Raw genomic sequence first — 16,855 nt, forward strand, 5'->3', positions numbered from 1 at the left:
TATTGGCTTACAACAGCGGTATGTAAGTGAGCGTTATCCTGTTAGTAAACACCCCTGCAATGATGTTCATGAATGGCAGCAAAACAGGTCGAACAACAAGACTGGCGTACAATTTTGCAATCAGGGTGCGTGTGATTACCACGAAAGTGCTCATGCTGCCATTCTAAAACGCACCGCAGACGATAACTCAAGTTTTAGGTCTAACAGTCCTGCAGACAGGATGGTTGCAGGCCTTCAACTGGTCTCCTAACCATCTCACGGCCATCACTGGCACCGAGGCAGAACCAGCTTGCATCGTAAAATATAACACACCTCCACGCTGCCCTCCAATGCGTTTTCCCTTGACACCACTGAAATCGCAAATCGTGATGGTTTAGAGTCTGTGGAATTCGCACTGCAGAGGATCTGACTCGGAGCTGCCTTTGAAGTAACCGGTTTGTAACAGTTCGTTGTGCCGCTCTGCCGCCAACTGCTGCTGAAATTACCATTGCGGATGCAGTACGACGCGTCGCAGCCGTACGCCGAACACGATGGTCTTCTCTCCCGGCGGTGCCACTTGACCGCCCGGAGTTTGTTCTTCTTCCGACCATAGATTCTCGTGACCACCGCTGCCAGCAATAACGTACAGTGACTAAAATCCTACCAAGTCTTCCTGCAGTATAGCAGAAGAAACATCCAGCTTCTCGTAGTCCTATTACACAACCTCGTTCAAAGTCAGTGAGGTGTTGACAATGGCTCCTTTGTCGACCGCCTTAAATGCATTCTTGACTGACATCAGCAATCTCAATAGAAAATAACGCTCGCGGCTGTTACAGGGTACACCGGGTGATCAAAAAGTCAGAATAAATTTGAAAACTGAATGAATCACGAAATAATATAGATACAGAGGTACAAATCGACACACAGGTTTGGAAAGACATGGGGTTTTATTAGAATCAAAAAATACAAAAGTTCAAAAAATGTCCGACAAATGGCGCTTCATCTGATGAGAATAGCAATAACTAGCATAAGAAAGTAAGACAAAGCAAAGATGATGTTCTTTACAGGAAATGCTCAATATGTCCACCATCATTCTTCAACAATAGCTGTAGTCGAGGAATAATGTTGTGAACAGCACTGTACAGCATGTCCGGAGTTATGGTGAGGCACTGGCGTCGGATGTTGTCTTTCAGCATCCCCAGAGATGTCGGTCGATCACGATCCACTTGCGACTTCAGGTAACCCCAAAGCCAATAATCGCACGGACTGAGGTCTGGGGACCTGGGAGACCGAGCATGACGAAAGTGGCGGCCGAGCACACGATCATCACCAAACGACGCGCGCAAGAGATCTTTCACGCGTCTACCAATATGGGGTGGAGCGCCATCCTGCATAAACATCAGCCAGGCTGGGGATGATGCGTTTCTGTAACATATCGGCGTACATCTTACCCGTCACGGTAGTAGTTACAAAACCAGAATCACCCATTTCCTCGAAGAAAAAAGGCCCGATAACGGTAGATGTTGTAAATCCAACTCATACCGGGACTTTCTCGTCGTGCAATGGAGTTTCCACGACAGTTCTACGATTTTCGGAAGCCCAATTTCTGCAGTTGTGGGCGTTGACAGATCCTCGGAGCGTGAAATGAGCTTCGTCGGTCCACAACACGTTACTCAACCAATCGTCATCTTCCGCTATCTTTTGAAACCCCCACACCGCAAATGCCCTCAGCGTCACTAAATCCCCAGGTAACAGTTAATGATGCCGATGGATTTTGTACGGATAGCATCGGAGGGTACGCCTAAGTGCCAACGAAACTGTAGCGTATGGAATGCCGGTGCGACGTGTGACTGCACGAGCGCTGACTTCCCCGTGCATAGACGAACCCGCTACAGTCTCCATTTCTTCCTGAACTAGCTCAGCAGCATTACGCCTTGCGCTCGGTCAGTCACTACGGGGTCTATCGTCTAAACAACCCGTGGCTTCAAACTTCGAAATCATTCTCGCCACAGCTGCATTTGTCAACGGACCTTTACCCGTTCGAATCCCCTTTCTATGGCGATAGAATCGTAACGCTGAACTAGCACATTCCCCATTCTTACAATTCAGCTTCACTAAAAGCGCCTTTTCAGGTAACGTCAACATGCTGCGACTGCTGGCGCATCTGATTCTCTCTCTCATTACAGCTCCTTTTGTACACGATTGTCATGCGCAGTCACTGACGTTTTGCTGTCCAGTGCCATCTGTAGGACATTTTGTGAACTTTTTTTTTTTCTGATTTATACTGATTTTTTGATCACCCGGTATTGAAAGCAAACCTGATTTGCATCCTTACAGCAGGGCTCCTAGCGCCGCTCTAATACGACTGGCGCGAAATTTGAATAGACCTCAGATGTAGAAACACGCCTACGAACTTTCGTTTATGGCGCACAACTTCTTCTTCATGCTGCAATTTTTGTTAGGAACGCAGCATTGGTACTGATAATCGGACGTAAAGCGCCAGTCGAGAACTCTGATTTACTTCCTAGTTAACTGCATCTGCTGATCAGTTACACTTCCATAAATTCACCAACCTCTGCATTTCTTGAGGCCGCTTTCTTGTTGACCTCATCTCCTGTGGTAGTGCTGAATTTAACCAGATCATGCACACCAATCGGAAACACCGGGTTGCTCTTCAATTAATCGAACCTCACTTTTTTATTATTTGGGTCTCCTATGTGGTTCTAAGACTTTTCTGTACCAAACTCAACATGTCAGAGTAGCACTTACACCATAGATCGTCAATTACTTACTGGATGTGTTCCAGTCTGTCTTTCCCTACAGTTTTTACCTTCTACAGGTCTATCAAGTACCATGAGTTTCCATTTCGATGTCACCCTGTCCCTTCTTCTTATCAGTGTTTTCCGTTTGACCCTTTCTCGCCGAATCTTCGTATAACTTTCTCATTTCCCATGTTATCAGTGTACCTAATTTCCAACATCCTTCTATAGCACCACTTCCAAAACATTTAGATTCTCTCGTTTTTCGGCTTCCCTACCATACAGTGCTGTGCTCCGGACGCACATTGTTAGTACATTCTTCCTCGCATTAAGGCCGGTATTTGATACTAGCAGACTTCCCTTGGTTTACAATGCCATCTTTGCCTGTGTTAATCTGTTTCTTATGTTCCCCTTACTTGGTTCGTCATGTGTTACTTCGCTTCCAACATAGCAGAATTATTTTCGTCTTTATATTTATTCTCAGTCTATATTCTGTTGTAAGTAGACTGTTCTTTAAATTCAACACCTCTTCTAATTTTTCTTCACGATCACTGAGGTTTTCAATATCATATGTGATTCTTATCATTGACATGCTTTCACTCTGAATTTTATTCCTACCCTTGAGCCTTTGTTTCAATGGCGTCATTCCTTCTCTCAAACATAGACCTAACAGTAGTGGCGAAAGTTTGGCCTGCTGGTCTACTGCTACACTACTGGCCATTAAAATTGCTACACCAAGAAGAAATGCAGATGATAAACGGGTATTCATTGGACAAATATATTATACTAGAACTGACATGTGATTACATTTTCACGCAATTGGGTGCATAGATCGCGAGAAATCAATACCTAGAACAACCACGTCTGGCCATAATAACGGCCTTGATAGGCCTGGGGATTGAGTCAAACAGAGCGTGGATGGCGTGTACAGGCACAGCTGCCCATGCACCTTCAACACGATACCACAGTTCAGCAGAAGTAGTGACTGGCGTATTGTGACGATCCAGTTGCTCGGCCACTATTGACCAGACGTTTTCAGTTGGTGAGAGATCTGGAGAATGTGCTGGCCAGGGCAGCAGTCGAACATTTTCTGGATCCAGAAATGTCCGTACATGACCTGCAACATGCGGTCGTGCATTATCCTGCTGAAATGTAGGGTTTCGAAGGGGTAGAATGAAGAGTAGAGCCACGGGTCGTGACACATCTGAAATGTTACGTCCACTGTTCAAAGTTTCGTCAATGGGAACAAGAGGTGACCGAGACGTGTAACCAATGGCACCCCATACCATCACGCCGGGTGATACGCCACTATGGCGATGACGAATACACACTTCCAATGTGCGTTCACCGCGATGTCGCCAAACACGGATGCGACCATCATGATGCTGTAAACAGAACCTGGATTCATCTGAAAAAAATGACGTTTTGCCATTCGTGCACTCAGGTTCGTCGTTGAGTACAACATCGCACGCGCTCCTGTCTGTGATGCAGCGTCAAGGGTAGCCGCAGCCAGGGTCTCCGAGCTGATAGTCCATGATGCTGAAAAAGTCGTCTAAGTGTTTGTGCAGATGGTTGTTGTCTTGCAAACGTCCCCATCTCTTGACTCAGGAATCGAGACGTGGCTGCACGATCCGTTACAGCCATGCGCATAAGATGCCTGTCATCTCGACTGCTAGTGATACGAGGCCGTTGGGATCCAGAACGGCGTTCCGTATTACGCTCCTGAACCCACCGATTCCATATTCTGCTAACAGTTACTGGATCTTGACCAACGCGAACAGAAATGTCGCGATACCATAAACCGCAATCGCGATAGGCTACAATCCGACCTTTATCAAAGTCGGAAATGTGATGGTACGCATTTCTCCTCCTTACATGAGGCATCACAACAACGTTTCACCAGGGAACGCCGGCCAACTGCTGTCTGTGTATGAGAAATCGGTTGAAAACTTTCCTCATGTCAGCGCGTTATAGGTGTCGCCAGCGGCTCCAACCTTGTGTGAATGCTCTGAAAAGCTAATCATATTCATATCACAGCATCTTCTTCCTGTCGGTTAAATTTGGCGTCTGTAGCCCGTCATCTTCGTGGTGTAGCAATTTAAATGGCCAGTAATGTATTTATATGTAAATTAAGCACTTCAAGTAGGACAGAGATCCTATAAAGTAAAAATGCTAAATTTAGTGAGAAGATACCAATCCTTGACAAGGCAACAGAATGAATAAAATGTTGAAGTATGTGACTGGAAACAGACAGGTCACGAATGTGAGTCCCTGTTGAACCAGAAAATTTTTCAGACTCACAGTACCCAGCTTTCACGTGCTTTCGGATTCCATATTAAACTAGAAGCCCTGTTTCCCTGAAATGATAACTTTGGTATCTTATGGACGCGTAAGTCGCCGTAGTGGCGTCCAATTGAAAGAACTGGTTTAGGTCGTTGACCGATACTAGTTTAATATTGTATAATAGTAGTGAAACAGTACGTCCCAGTCTCGCACCATATTTAGACCACAGTTCGTCCTTGGTTTTCTATTGATATTGATCCCTCTTGGTACTTGTACATTTTGTATACACCGAGGTGACAAAAGTCATAGGACACCTCTTAATATCGTGCCGGACCTCCTTTTCTCCCGGCGTATTGGAGCAACTCCAAGTAGCATGGACTCAACAAGTCATTGAAAGTCCCCTGTAGAAATACTGAGCAATGCTGCCTCTACAGCGGTCTGTAACTGCAAGAGTGTTGCCTGTGTAGGATGTTCTGCACGAAGTAACAAAAATGTTCAAATGTGTGTGATTCTTATGGGACTTAACTGCTAAGGTCATCAGTCCCTAAGCTTACGCACTACTTAACCTAAATTATCCTAAGGACAAACACACACACACCCATGCCCGAGGGAGGACTCGAACATCCGCCCAAGACCGCTCGGCTAATCCTGCGTGGCTGCACGAAGTAACCTCTCGATTATGTCCCATAAATGTACGTTGAGATTCATGTCAGGCGATCTGTGTGGCCAAATCATTTGCTAGACTTGTTCAGAATGTTCCTCAAATCAATTGCGAACAGCTGTGACTGAGTGACATGTTTGGGAACATGAAGTCCACGACTGACATCAAATGGAGTGCAAGTAGCTGAAGATAACCGTTTCCAGCCAATGACAGGTTCAGTTTGAGCAGAGGACCCAGTCCATTTCATGTAAACAGAGTCCACACCATTATGGAGCCACCACCACCTTGTCCAGGTTTTTGTTGACAACTTGGGTCCATGACTTCGTAGGGTGTGCCTCGCATTTGAACCCTACCATCAGCTCTTAGCAACTGAATTCGGGACTCATGTGACCAGGCCACAGTTTACAGTCCAACTGATACCGTCAAGAGCCCAGAAGAGGCGCTGCAGGCGATGTCGTGCTATCAGCAAAGGCACTCGCGTCGGTCGTCTGCTGCCAAATTTTCCTACACACTCCTAACGGATACGTTCGCCAGACGTCCCACACTGATTTTTGCTGTTGTCTCGCGCAGTATTGCTTGTCTGTTAGCACTGACAACCTTCTGCAAACACCGCTGCTGGCAATCGTTCAGTGTAGGCCGATTGCCACTGCGTTGTCGGTCGTGAGATGTAATGCCAGAAATCTTATATTATCGGCGCACTGTTGACACTGTGGATCTCGGAATACTGAATTTTATAACGATTTCCGAAATTGAAAGTCCCATGCATCTACCTCCAACTACCAGTCCGCGTTCAATGTGGGGTAGTAATCACTTCAGAAACCTTTGCACATGAATCACCTGAGTACAAGTGACAGCTCCACCAAAGCATTAACCATTTATACCTCGTGTTCGCGATACTACCGCTAACTGTTTGTGTGCATATCTTTATCACTGACTTTTGTCACCTCTGTGTGTCATCTGTTTTTCCCTATAACATACTCGTCGTATTTTTCCGATAATTTCGAACATTTTGCAACACTGTTCAAACAAATTTCGGGCTTGCAGCCGCTCGTCGTTCAATACTTCGCACGATATTTCAACTGGGCACCTGCCAGTCATCTTCAGGTGAGCCGTCGCAGACTGGAGAAAACGTCCTCCGTTCCGCAATATATAGCGCACTGTAACTATTCTGCGCATGCGTCGAAAACTTGATACATGAACCACACTGCCCGCCGCTTAAAACACTTGTTGATAAAGCTCATACTGTCTCAGATCTAGATAGCTTACCTCAAGAGCTCGCCCATCTAAAGACAGTATTCAGCGGAAATGGGTATTCCATCCGGCAGATTAACAGGGCACTAACAGTTAAAACTAAGAAGCAGGAAGTGAATAAAGAGGACAACATGCCGGAACAATCTTTAGCTTTTCTTCCTTTAGTTCGCAACACTTCGTTTAAAATAGCAAGATGCCTCCGAAAATTTCAGGTAAAATTGGTTTTTCGCCCACCATCGAAGATTGCGGACCTTGTGGGATCAGTTAAGGACAATCTGTTACTACGAAAGGCCGAAATTTACAAGATACCGTGCCAATGTGGTATGGCATACATAGGTCAAACCACACGCACCGTGAAAGAACGCTGCACTGAACATCAAAGTTACACCCGCCTTTTGCAGCCAAGCAAGTCCGTTATTGCTGAACATTGTATTTCTACTGGACATTCAATGGAGTATGTGAAAACAATGATTTTGTCCACAGCAACGTCTTTCTGGGATTCCGTTATTAAAGAATCCGTAGAAATACGACTGGCGGAAAATCTGTTAAACCGTGACAGCGGATACCAGCTGGACAGTGCATGGAATCCCATCATCTCCACGATTGCTCAAATCGAAGACGACAGAGCGCGTCGACGGCCGTGGCAAACAGCAACGCAGAGGGCGACTGAGTTCCGCTATTCCACCAGCGAGGGCGCTGCCGGCGAGCAGTATGGTTCATCTATCAAGTTCTCGACGCATGCACAGAATAGTTACAGTACGCAATACAGGGTGTTACAAAAAGGTACGGCCAAACTTTCAGGAAACATTGCTCACACACAAATAAAGAAAAGATGTTATGTGGACATGTGTCCAGAAACGCTTGATTTCCATGTTATAGCACATATTAGTTTCGTCAGTATGTACTGTACTTCCTCGATTCACCGCCAGTTGGCCCAATTGAAGGAAGGTAATGTTGACTATTTACAATTTGTACAGAAACCAAATGGCAGTTATAAGAGTTGAGGGGCATGAAAGGGAAGCAGTGGTTGGGAAAGGAGTGAGGCAGGGTTGTAGCCTCTCCCCGATGTTATTCAATCTGTATATTGAGCAAGCAGTAAAAGAAACAAAAGAAAAATTCGGAGTAGGTATTAAAATTCATGGAGAAGAAGTAAAAACTTTGAGGTTCGCCGATGACATTGTAATTCTGTCAGAGACAGCAAAGGACTTGGAAGAGCAGTTTAACGGAATGGACAGTGTCTTGAAAGGGGGATATAAGATGAACATCAACAAAAGCAAAATGAGGATAATGGACTGTAGTCAAATTAAATCGGGTGATCCTGAGGGAATTAGATTAGGAAATGAGACACTTAAAGTAGTAAAGGAGTTTTGCTCTTTAGGGAGTAAAATAACTGATGATGGTCGAAGTAGAGAGGATATAAAATGTAGACTGGCAATGGCAAGCAAATCGTTTCTGAAGAAGAGAAATTTGTTAACATCGAGTATAGATTTAAGTGTCAGGAAGTCGTTTCTGAAAGTATTTGTATGGAGTGCAGCCATGTATGGAAGTGAAACATGGACAATAACTAGTTTGGACAAGAAGAGAATAGAAGCTTTCGAAATGTGGTGCTACAGAAGAATGCTGAAGATAAGGTGGGTAGATCACGTAACTAATGAGGAGGTATTGAATAGGATTGGGGAGAAGAGAAGTTTGTGCCACAACTTGACTAGAGGAAGGGATCGGTTGGTAGGACATGTTTTGAGGCATCAAGGGATCACAAATTTAGCATTGGAGGGCAGCGTGGAGGGTAAAAATCGTAGAGGGAGGCCAAGAGATGAATACAGTAAGCAGATTCAGAAGGATGTAGGTTGCAGTAAGTACTGGGAGATGAAGAAGCTTGCACAGGATAGAGTAGCATGGAGAGCTGCATCAAACCAGTCTCAGGACTGAAGACCACAACAACAAAACAATGTTGACTTCGCTGCTTGTGTTGACATGCGACTCATTGCTCTACAGTACTAGCATCAAGCCCATCAGTACGTAGCATCAACAACTTAGTGTTCATCACGAACGTGGTTTTGCAGTCAGTGCAATGTTTACAAATGCGGAGTTGGCAGGTGCCCATTTGATGTATGGATTAGCACGGGGCAATAGTCGTGGCGCGGTACGTTTGTATTGAGACAGATTTCCAGAACGAAGGTGTCCCGACAGGAAGACGTTCGAAAAAATTGATCGGCGTCTTAGGGAGCACGGAACATTCCAGCCTATGACTCGCGACTGGAGAAGACCTAGAATGACGAGGACACCTGCAATGGACGAGGCAATTCTTCGTGCAGTTGACGATAACCCTAATGTCAGCGTCACTGAAGTTGCTGCTGTACAAGGTAACGTTGACCACGTCACTGTATGGAGAGTGCTACGTGAGAACCAGTTGTTTCCGTACCGTGTACAGCGTGTGCAGGCACTATCAGCAGCTGATTGCCCTCCACGGGTACACTTTTGCGAATGGTTCATCCAACAATGTGTCAATCCTCATTTCAGTGCAAATATTCTCTTTACGGATGAGGTTTTTTTCCAACGTGATCAAATTGTAAATTTTCACAATCAACATGTGTGGGCTGACGAGAATCCGCACGCAATTGTACAATTACTTCATCAACACAGATTTTTTGTGTACGTTTGGGCAGGCATTGTTGGTGATGTATTGATTGGGCCCCATGTTCTTCCACTTACGCTCAATGGAGCACGTTATCATGATTTCATACGGGATACTCTACCTGTGCTGCTAGAACATGTGCCTTTACGAGTACGACACAACATGTGGTTCATGCACGATGGAGCTCGTGCACATTTCAGTCGAAGTGTTCGTACGCTTCTCAACAACAGATTCGGCGACCGATGGATTGGTAGAGGTGGACCAATGCCATTGCGTCCACTCTCTCCTGACCTCAACCCTCTTGACTGTCATTTATGGGGGCATTTCAAAACTTTTGTCTACGCAACCCCGGTACCAAATGTAGAGACTCTTCGTGCTCGTATTGTGGACGGCTGTGATACAATACGCCATTCTCCAGCGCTGCATCAGTGCATCAGGGATTCCATGCGACGGAGGGTGGATGCATGTATCCTCGCTGTAACGAAGTGTTTGAAGTCACACTGGTACGTTCTGTTGCTGTGTGTTTCCATTCCATGATTAATGTGATTTGAAGAGAAGTAATAAAATGAGCTCTAACATGGAAAGTAAGCTTTTCCGGACACATGTCCACATAACATATTTTCTTTCTTTGTGTGTGAGGAATGTTTCCTGAAAGGTTGGCAGTACCTGTTTGTAACACCCTGTATATTGCGGAACGGAGAACGTATTCGCCAGTCTGCGACGGCTCACCTGAAGATGACTGGCAGCTGCCCAGTTGAAATATCGTGCGAAGTATTTATTGAACGACGACCGGCTGCCGGCCCAAAATTTGTTTGAACAGCCCATTCGCCGGCAAAATTTTAAAATTCACACTTTGCAACACTGACGTTTTTGGAACACTTTTTCCATGTCGACAAATCCTACCAACTATTCTTGATTTTTTTTTCCTACCAACTATTCTTGATTTTTTTTTTCGCAAGTCTTGCTGGCATTATCAATCGTAACGTGAGAACTATCTCCTTTGTGCTCTTACTTTCCCGAAAGTCAAACTGATAGTCTTCTAGCAGAGCGTCAGTTGTGGTTAACCGAACAAAGATTATGTGTAATGCGGTCAGAGTAATCGCACCGGTTTGTGTGCACACAGGTTCGCGACCAGATGGCGGCATCGGGCGTGCAGCCGCTGGACGAGCGCATCCCCGAAGAGGACGTGCGGGGCAGGACGTACTGCCGCATGCCGGACGCCGCCCCCACCGGCTGCGAGTTGCGTCGTGGCGCTCGGGATCTGCCGTACGGCTAGGGGCCGACACCAAGCCGTCGCGGCTGCGGCCGAGGCAACGGCCCCGCGGCAGCTACAGTGTTCGTCCAGCCACTCACAAACGGAACGCATTCCATCGCGTGTCGACCGAGGACGGCATACTGCGTGAAATGGGCACAATGAAACCGGACCGGAAAATATTTCGCGCGCTTCAAGACAGGCAATCAAGCTAACATCATCCGCACCTGTCGTGGATGGTAAATTGGAATACCATCTCTGAAGGTCTCGAAATACTCTCCAACGGAAGAAAGGTTATAAACAGCGCACTAAGAAATAGCTATCCGAGTGGGACAGAAATCAGTGGAGGTAATGTATATGTACACACAAACATACGATAACGATATCAGAAAAGTTGTGTCATTTATTCAGCAGAAAGAGCTTCACAGAGTGAGCAACTCACAAGGGAACCTCCCCATCGCACCCTCCACAGATTTAGTTATAAGTTGGCACAGTGGATAGGCCTTGAAAAACTGAATACAGATCAATCGAGAAAACAGGAAGAAGTTGTGTGGAACTATGAAAAAAATGAGCAAAATATACAAACTGAGTAGTTCATGCGCAAGATATGCAACATCAAGGATTGTCTGAGCTCAGGAGCGCCGTGGTCCCGTGGTTAGCGTGAGCAGTTGCGAAACGAGAGGTCTTTGATTCAAGTCTTCCCCCGAGTGAAAAGTTTAATTTTTTACATAATCAACTTCGCTCTCCAAAATTCCAAGACATGTTCAGATTTGCTTGGACATATGCAGGATTTGACGGTCTACACGCGGAAAAATTTGAAAACCTTAAAAACATATGTTTTGACAGGGCTCAGGGAAAACTGTGCGACTGTGAAACTGTTGTATTCATTTGTTGCAGTTTATGTGACAAACCCTTATGTTTTCATCACTTTTTTGGGAGTGATTATCACATCCACAAGAAAACCTAAATCGGGCAAGGTAGAAGAATCTTTTTACCCATTCGCCAAGTGTACAAGTTAGGTGGGTCGACAACATATTCCTGTCATGTGACGCACATACCGTCACCAGTGTCGTATAGAATATATCAGACGCGTTTTCCTGTGGAGGAATCGGTTGACCTATGACCTTGCGATCAAATGTTTTCGGTTCCCATTGGAGAGGCACGTCCTTTCGTCTACTAATCGCACGGTTTTGCGGTGCGCTCGCAAAACACAGACACTTAACTTATTACAGTGAACAGAGGCGTCAATGAACGAACGGACAGATCATAACTTTGCGAAAATAAAGAAAGTAAACTTTTCACTCGAGGGAAGACTTGAACCGAGTCCCTCTCGTACCGCAGCTACTCACTCTAACCACGGGACCACGGCGCTCCTGAGCTCACGCTATGCTTGATGTTGTCTATCTTACGCATGGACTACTCAGTTTGTATATTTTGCTTATTTTTTTCATAGTTCCACACAACTTCTTCCTGTTTTCTCGATTGATCTGTGTTCAGTTTTTCAAGGCCTGTCCACTGTGCCAACTTATAACTAAATCTGAGGAGGGTGCGATGGGGAGGTTCCCTTGTCAGTAACATGTCGGTCCATCTCTGCCCCCTGTGCAAGCAGTTGCCATCGATGGAGAGAGTTGATGGTTGTCCTCCAGAGGGAATCGTGCCGAATTCTCTCTAATGGGCGTGTTAGATCATCAAAATCTCGACCGTCGGAAGCCCCTGCGCATAACGCACTGGAGCTTAGCAACTGGAGAGAGATCCGACGACCTTGATGGCCAAGCTAAGGCTTGGTGAGCACGGAGACAGGATATCTTCAGCCTGGAATCTCACTGACTCGAGTAGATGTCTCCAGGGAGGAGTCCCTCTTCGAAGTGAACCCCGATACCAGCGAATATTTGTCTGGAGACATCCCGGTCAGTGGTGTGATTACCAGACTGACTGTTGCCCGCCGTATTGCCAGACGTCAGGAACTCACAGTCAGGGATGTCATTGCTCGTCACATCAGAATACGTTTGACTGTCATCCGCAGCACCCTTGGAAAACAGTTGTGTGTCGACGATCTTCCACTCTCCGTTTACTTGCCTCTCATGGGAAGCCATCCTGGGCTTACATTTCCCGTCCGCACACAGCGAGAGTTTCCCCCGCTTGCCTCCTGCTTGCCAAACCCTACCTCGTCCAGTAAGGTAGTCGGATTTCTTCCCAGCTGAGAACGTTTGGAACATTATGGACAGCCCCTCCAACCTGATTGAGATGTTGACAATCTAACGTGGCAATTGGATAGTATTTGGAATGATAATCCCCCAGAAGACATCCAACAACTGTACGATCTAACGCCAAGTCGAATAACTGCTTGTGCAAGGGCCATGATTGGATAAAAAAAATTGTTCAAATGGCTCTGAGCACTATGCGACTTAACTTCTAAGGTCATCAGTCGCCTAGAACTTAGAACTAATTAAACCTAACTAACCTAAGGACATCACACACATCCATGCCCGACGCAGGATTCGAATCTGCGACCGTAGCGGTCACTCGGCTCCAGACTGCAGCGCCTAGAACCGCACGGCCACTCCGGCCGGCAAAGATTGGATCAAGGCGTTATTGACTTGCTCAGTTTGTGAAACTTTTTCTCCCGAACACATCATCCACTTTATCTGAAATTGTAACAGTTATTTTGTCTGTACATGCTAATGAAATCTACCGATTTCTCTCCACTCAGATAATTCCTTCTTTTTACACCGTCTTATTCACGCCGTACGTCTTGTCTGATGAAGTAGACATTAGCTACCTCCTTATCGATCGTTATCTAGATAAATCTAACTTTTCTCGCGTCGTCAATGTTTGAAAACTGACACTCGTTATTGCGGTGTGTGGCGATGCTAGAGGGCTCAGCTAGTTAATGGTTACGCCAGCCAATCGACTTGAAGTGTTCCCGTCGTCGATTTTACTCTAAAGCAAGCAAACAAGCCCTTTAGAATCACATCCTCACTGTGGATTACCTAAACCCGTCAGGTGGTGATGTTTGAGACCAATGTGGGATATCTGATACACAGCGCACTTGTAAGCTCGAAGCTGAGCAAGTGTGGTCGGCCTACATTAAATCAGTAATAAACAGAAGTACTTTCCTTTCAAGGGACCATCCTTTGACAAAACAGAAAAGGAAATCATCTTCCTCATTTCTCACAAGAAAACGTTTCATCAAGTGCGAAATCTGACTCTTCTGCATCCTAATAGGAAAATAATCAGGCAGTGAAGACAAATAACGTTATTACTGTTCAAAACATTCTTGATACTAATATCGTTTACACAGAAACTCATAAAGATGAAAGGCAGAGTGAAAATGTGAACGCTACTGATCCGCTACACGTATAGAAATGATTGCAGTTTCTGTAAGTCAAAAATTGTTTTGAAGAGGACGAATTTCTTTGGCGTTTTTATGCTACTAAAATACTAATATAAAATGAACCTATCTGCAACAATGTGAACGTTGCGTATTCTACTTACGCGTGTGTGTGTGTGTGTGTGTGAGAGAGAGAGAGAGAGAGAGAGAGAGAGAGAGAGAAAGAGAGAGAGAGAGTGAGTGATTGAGTGAATGCGCGTTTGTGCGTGCGTGCTGTCTGCGTGTCATTCTCGAGTTATGTTTCTGATAATAAAAGCCTTTATGGTTTACACTTTAAACATAATTGCTTATGGACTGATTTTAAATGTGTTTGAATACAACATTGTTTACAATGTCTCAGAAAATAAATAAAACTATTTTGTTTATGAGCTATTTAGTGTGAGTATGTGTACAGTGGTGATTTCAGCTGTTATTTATTTATTTCGTTGAATGCAGACAAATTGAAACAATATCAGTATCACGAGGTGGTACGTCATTGCACTAGATAATACTGTTATACTTCAATTCTTTTTCACTAATTGCTCACAGGACTTCGTCCTTTTCCGAATCAATCTGTGTTATCGCAATTTTACGTATAAAATTCATTTCCCTGTTTCCTTGCTGCTCCTAAACAAATAATACTCATGAGTTATTTTCAATATGTAGATGCAAGAATCATAAGTTTCTGAATGTTTATACACTGAACTCCGACCTGGCTAAAATTACTGCATGTGAAACACTATAAACAAGATTATAATCTTAAACTACATCACATGAAACCCAAGTTTAAAACAGAATTCAATGTCCTATTCCACGGAGTAACTTCGTTCTTCCACACGCTCAGTGACAGCATACGCAAATGGCTAGAAACAACAAAAGTGATTTAATGTTCTTGTTTTCGGGCTACAGGTAAGTCCCTAGTAGATGGCTCCTTCTACTCTATTACTAACAAGTGATGTGCCCAATCTTCACTGTGCAATGTACACTGAAGAGCCAAAGAAACTGGTACATGTGCCTAATATAGTGCAGGGCCCCCGTGAGCAAGCAGAAGTGCCGCAACACGACGTGGCATGGACTCGACTAACGCCTGAAGTAATGCTGGAGGGAACTGAGACCATGAATCCTTTAGGGATGACCATAAATCCGTAAGAGTACGAGGGGTGGAGATCTCTTCTGAACAGTACGTAGTAGGGCATCCCAGATATGCTCAATAATGTTCGTGTCTGGGGAGTTCGGTGCCAGTGGAAGTGTTTCAACTCAGAAGAGTGTTCCTAAAGCCACTCTGTGGCAATACTGGAAGTGTGGGGTGTCACATTGTCCTGCTGGAATTGCCATGTGTATAGGAATGCTCAATGGACATGAATGGATGAAGGTGAACAGACAGGATTCTTCCGTACTTGTCACCTGTCAGAGTCGTATCTAGACATATCAGGGATCACATATCACTCCAACTTCATACGTCGCACACCATTACAGCACCTCGACCAGCTTGAACAGTCCCCCGCTGACATGCAGGGTCCATGGATTCATCAGGTTGTCTCTATACACGTACACATCCATCAGTGCGACACAATTTGAAACGAGACTCGTCCGACTAGGCAACATGTTTCCAGTAATCAACAGTCCAATGTCCGTGTTGACGGGCCCAGGCGAGGCGTAAAGCTTTGTGTCATGCGGTCATCAGCGATACACGAGTGGGCCTTCGGCTCCGAAATCCCACATCGATTATTGTTTCGTTGAATGGTTCGCACTCTGACACTTGTTGAAGACCAAGCATTGAAATCTGCAGCAATTTGCAGAAGGGTTGCACTTCTGTCAGGTTAAACGATTCTCTTCAGTCGTCGTTGGTCCCGTTCTTGCAGGATCTTTTTCGAGTCGCAGAGACGTCAGAGATTTGATGTTCCACCGGATTCTTGATATTCACGGTACACTCGTGAAATGGTCGGGAAATCGTCACTTCATCGCTACCCTGGAGATGCTCTGTTCCATCGGTCGTGCGCCGACTCCAACATCATGTTCAAACTCACTTAAATCTTGATAACCTGCCATTGTAGCAGCAGTAACCGATCTAAAAACTGTGCCAGGCACTTGTTGTCTTATATAGGTTTTGGCGATCGCAGTGCCGTATTTTGCCTGTTTACATATCTCTGTATACACATGCCTATACCAGTTTCTTTGGCTCATCAGTGTATAAGAGCGCAAATTACAAAGGCCAATCAAAAAGTTTTCGTTCGAAAGCTAACTAACCATTGACATACATGTCGGTGCTTGTATACCCGCAACCGAGTCGCGCTAGGTTTCATATACGATACAGCAACGCCCGAAGACGGAAACTTTTTGATCGTTCCTTATACACCGATTCATGAAGTGCTATTTAGAAGTTATATCCGGTCAAAATTATTCTCTAACAAAACAGTACACTGTCCAGTCGTTACTATTTCTCATTACTTCGTAACAACAGCTTTTAACCACCTGTACAACACGCTGTCGTAGATATGGGAAGCTAACACTGTTCACCGTGTCCCACGTATAGAAAATTCACCAAATAATCGACACGAAGAGTTGTCCTTTGCCGTCAATTGAAACAGCCGCACCACAATAAGTTTACGTCAACTTTACGGTCAAAGCTGAATATAGACTTGGAACATGGAACTGACTCTAACAT

The 16,855-nt window shown here is 45.1% G+C and overlaps 1 protein-coding gene across 1 annotated transcript in view; it reads left to right on the top strand.

Moving 5' to 3' along the window:
• Positions 1-10,844, top strand: part of LOC124622739 (dipeptidase 1-like) — a 231,545-nt gene extending 220,701 nt beyond the window's left edge. The window contains exon 10 of the mRNA XM_047148529.1: positions 10,692-10,844. Within this exon, the coding sequence (XP_047004485.1) occupies positions 10,692-10,844 (153 nt within the window). The remainder of the gene's footprint in view (positions 1-10,691) is intronic.
• The last annotated feature ends 6,011 nt before the right edge of the window (positions 10,845-16,855 follow it).

This window comes from Schistocerca americana, chromosome 7 (genome assembly GCF_021461395.2).
Source record: "Schistocerca americana isolate TAMUIC-IGC-003095 chromosome 7, iqSchAmer2.1, whole genome shotgun sequence".
In the NCBI taxonomy this organism is placed as follows: Eukaryota; Metazoa; Arthropoda; class Insecta; order Orthoptera; family Acrididae; genus Schistocerca; species Schistocerca americana.